The sequence below is a fragment of the Ruditapes philippinarum genome, unplaced genomic scaffold (assembly GCF_026571515.1).
Source record: "Ruditapes philippinarum isolate M1 unplaced genomic scaffold, ASM2657151v2 ctg22026_1_1_1_1, whole genome shotgun sequence".
Classification (NCBI taxonomy): Eukaryota; Metazoa; Mollusca; class Bivalvia; order Venerida; family Veneridae; genus Ruditapes; species Ruditapes philippinarum.
Window position 1 is genome coordinate 3,177 of NW_026856491.1, and position 3,465 is coordinate 6,641.

Sequence of the window (3,465 nt, forward strand, 5' to 3'; positions counted from 1 at the left end):
GTGATTTCATTTAATAATTTCTGGTTCAGTATAAAAATGTTTCCAATTGATAAATTGTAGAAAGGAATAATTGTTTTATATATTACTCACACATTCATGAATAGTTTGTTTTATTGAAAACGCACAACATCAGACAGACAAGGCGATCCATTCTTTCCCTTACCTTTTTCATATTTGAGTTAGTTGTGAAGGTATCACACAACTTTATGAAATGTCAATGTTTTATATAATTTATTACTTGAAACATAAAATCTGGCATCTGTTTCAATTTTGTATGGTGATTTCCCTACAACTTTTATGGTCAGTATTTTCAAATTTAAATAAAATTAACACTTAGACTGCGACACTTTTATTAATATGATTGCGCATTTGAATATAATTATTGAAATCAAAATTTTAATTGAACCGTAAAGCAATAGAATACCGGATACAATATCATTACTTAATGAAAAAAGCTCACCATCATTTGCAAATCTGTCTGTCAAAATTTATTGAACCCAGATATATAAATGTGGTTCCCTATGAGATAACTTGGATTTGAATGTCGGCAGGGGGTGAAATCGTTTTATTTCATTATGATATCTATAAATGTATCTTGATTTGATATTGGTAATGGAATAAAATACAACTTTAGGTAAGTGTGGCTAGTTGATTTTCAAAAATTTAAACAAAATATAAAATGTATTTGAAAGAGCATTAATTAAATGTTTAAATTTCTATTTGGTACGGTCAGGAAAAAGTGTTTTATACACAAACAACCGTTTATATAGAGTCATGTAACCTGTCAGAAATCGGTCTGATTTATATAAACAAACAACCGTTCATATATGGCTATATAACCTGTCAAATTCTTTATGTTTATTAGTATAAGCGTATCATCGAATTTCAGATCTAGAATGTTGAAATGAATGCATCATCATCCAGAAAATGTGGAAATCAGAAAGACGATTTACCCGGCTTATTTGCGGAAAGTTTGTGTACGTTATCTGTTACAGTCCTTTTAATTTATAATACCGGTATTTTATGATTTTAATACTATTTCACAGACGATTAGGTACATACTGTAAACATGCTTTCGACGAAATCTGCCTAATTTGTCTTTTGTAGTCACATATTTTTGCTGATACTAAATCATGTTAACACATAAAAAGTTCACATATAACAATATATATTGATATCATAAAACAACATACTCAAGAATTTTACTTGTACATTTAAGCAATTCATATAGTTTAGAAGTTTTTATTTCACTGTTGTAGTTTTTATGCGGCGGTTCAGCTTAACATTAGTTGATGTTCCCGAACATAAAAGAACATTTTCGACAAGAGGTGGTCAGTTTGAACTGCGGACCAGGCAACAGCCGACGAATAAGATGGACCCCATGTCAATCAAACGAAAGAAAGGACGAAGTGTGTCCTTCGAGTCTGCTATAAGACCACGTTTTTCAACGGGTTCCGTGCAGCATTTCTTAGCAGGTAACGAAGATATTTACACGAAGAATTAAGTGGTTCATTACTTTCATTAAGTTCACCCATAGCCATCTAACATTTTTAGTGGATATTTGTCCCTTTTTGATATTATCCATTAACAATTTTAGTAATATCTAGATAATTTAACTGATATTGTGCTAATTTTTTCAAGTTAAGGTGAATTAGATTATATATACTATTGTAATAGTGATCGACCAATTATTTAAAATCACAAATGTTCAAGATTATAATTTTAAAAAAATGCATTAATTTCAAAAAGTCTGTCCAACACTTTTTATAAACTGTGCATTTCCTATACATTGTGAAGGATATTTATAGAAATAACCAAAAAGGTTATTGTAGAAAATGCCACGTGCTCGCTCGCGCTTTATTAATCTGTAATTTTATTTGTTTCAGAGAATTACTTCGCTGACAGATGGGCAAGGAACAAGGAGAGTTCTGAGAAAGTATCTGATTTGAATGCTGACGTCATTGTGGTACAAAACGAACAAAATCACGAGAGTCATGATAATAAAACATTTACTTACGACGAGGTCAATAATAACGATTATTTTGTTTCTGTGTTTGGAAAGAAGGGTAAGAATATAGGAGAGTTCGAGGACGCCAAGCATATTACATACTTCAAAAGTCAGCAGGTTATAATTGCTGATTTTGTCAACAGTAGGTTACAGATCTGCGACGAATCTACTAGAACCATCACCGTGTTTGCACCAGACGAAATAAATTTACCGTGGGCAGTAGGGGTAACAAAAGACAATAAGATTGCCGTTACTTTAAGCAAATACCGATGTGTAAAAATTTTAAACATGTTTGGTGAAGTTACAAACACATTTGGAAAAGATTATTTTGTTAGGCCGGCAGGATTGGCTATTGATAAGAAAGGTAATTTCATCGTTTGTGACGCTTTGACTGACAAAGTTTCTATGTTTGACAGCGACGGAATCTTTATCCGATTTATTGGTAACCCTAATAATAAGGAAGAGTGTTTCAGCAAACCTTCCTATGTCTGTGTGTCAAGCACTGGTGATATTATTATCTCCGACAGTGGACATCATAAAATAAAGATGTTTAATTCTAAAGGAAGGTTCATTCGATCTGTTGGTTGTTTTGGCAAGGGTTGTAACCAATTCAAATCTCCTTACGGTGTTACCACAAACAAATGCGGGGATATTTTTGTTGCCGATCATTACAACAGCCGGATATCAATGTTCACGAGAGATGGTGTATTCGTCCGCCATATTGTGACGTCAGAGCACGGACTTGTTCATCCACAAGGGCTAACTATAAGCGAAGATTTGCATCTATATATCACGCATGGACACCTTAAAGCAAGTGAGATATTGAAATTTAAACTAACCAATGATTCTGAAGATAAATCTATATATACGTTATCCCACTTGTAACTGAACGTCACGTTACGTTACATTAAAGTCATTTTGACCTCGCGTATCGTTCATGTAATGCTTGATTTAATGAATTTTTACTATCAACATAGTTTAATAAGTTTGAGGAGTATTACCAAAGTTGTGAATAATAACAGTTACTGCTATAGCTTCCGATGATTTTGGTTAATAAAGGATCTGAAGAGGTTATTAAGATGAATTTGTACTTTCACGAATGCCTTAGAATCATCAGATGATACTTATTTCGACTAGATGACCTTACCTTTATTCAGATTCAACAATAATTTATTGCTGATCATCTTTCGAATTCCCGTAAAACTATTTTCTCGAAGAATTAAAAATAAAACTCTCCATTCTATTTAATGCTTTCTGACATCTGCATGTCCCTTACGAGAATGAAGAACACTCTTTTAACATGAAGCGAAAGGACTAACTTACTTCAGCCTAAACTTATAAAATCTTTTTATTTATATCTGAATTTGCGCAATTTGTCCCAGTGCCTGTCTATCTTTTCAATAAGGCCAGTTTCATACCTTCCTCTTAATATCAATTTAATATAATTGTTTCCCTGA

The 3,465-nt window shown here is 32.4% G+C and overlaps 1 protein-coding gene across 1 annotated transcript; it reads left to right on the forward strand.

The window, feature by feature from the left end:
- Positions 1 to 486: 486 nt before the first annotated feature.
- Positions 487 to 3,084, forward strand: LOC132746727 (tripartite motif-containing protein 3-like). The gene is made up of 4 exons (XM_060735972.1): positions 487 to 634; positions 890 to 977; positions 1,260 to 1,475; positions 1,887 to 3,084. Exons 2-4 carry the CDS (start codon positions 905 to 907, stop codon positions 2,891 to 2,893), a joined length of 1,296 nt encoding a protein of 431 aa, XP_060591955.1. The 5' UTR covers positions 487 to 634; positions 890 to 904; the 3' UTR covers positions 2,894 to 3,084.
- The last annotated feature ends 381 nt before the right edge of the window (positions 3,085 to 3,465 follow it).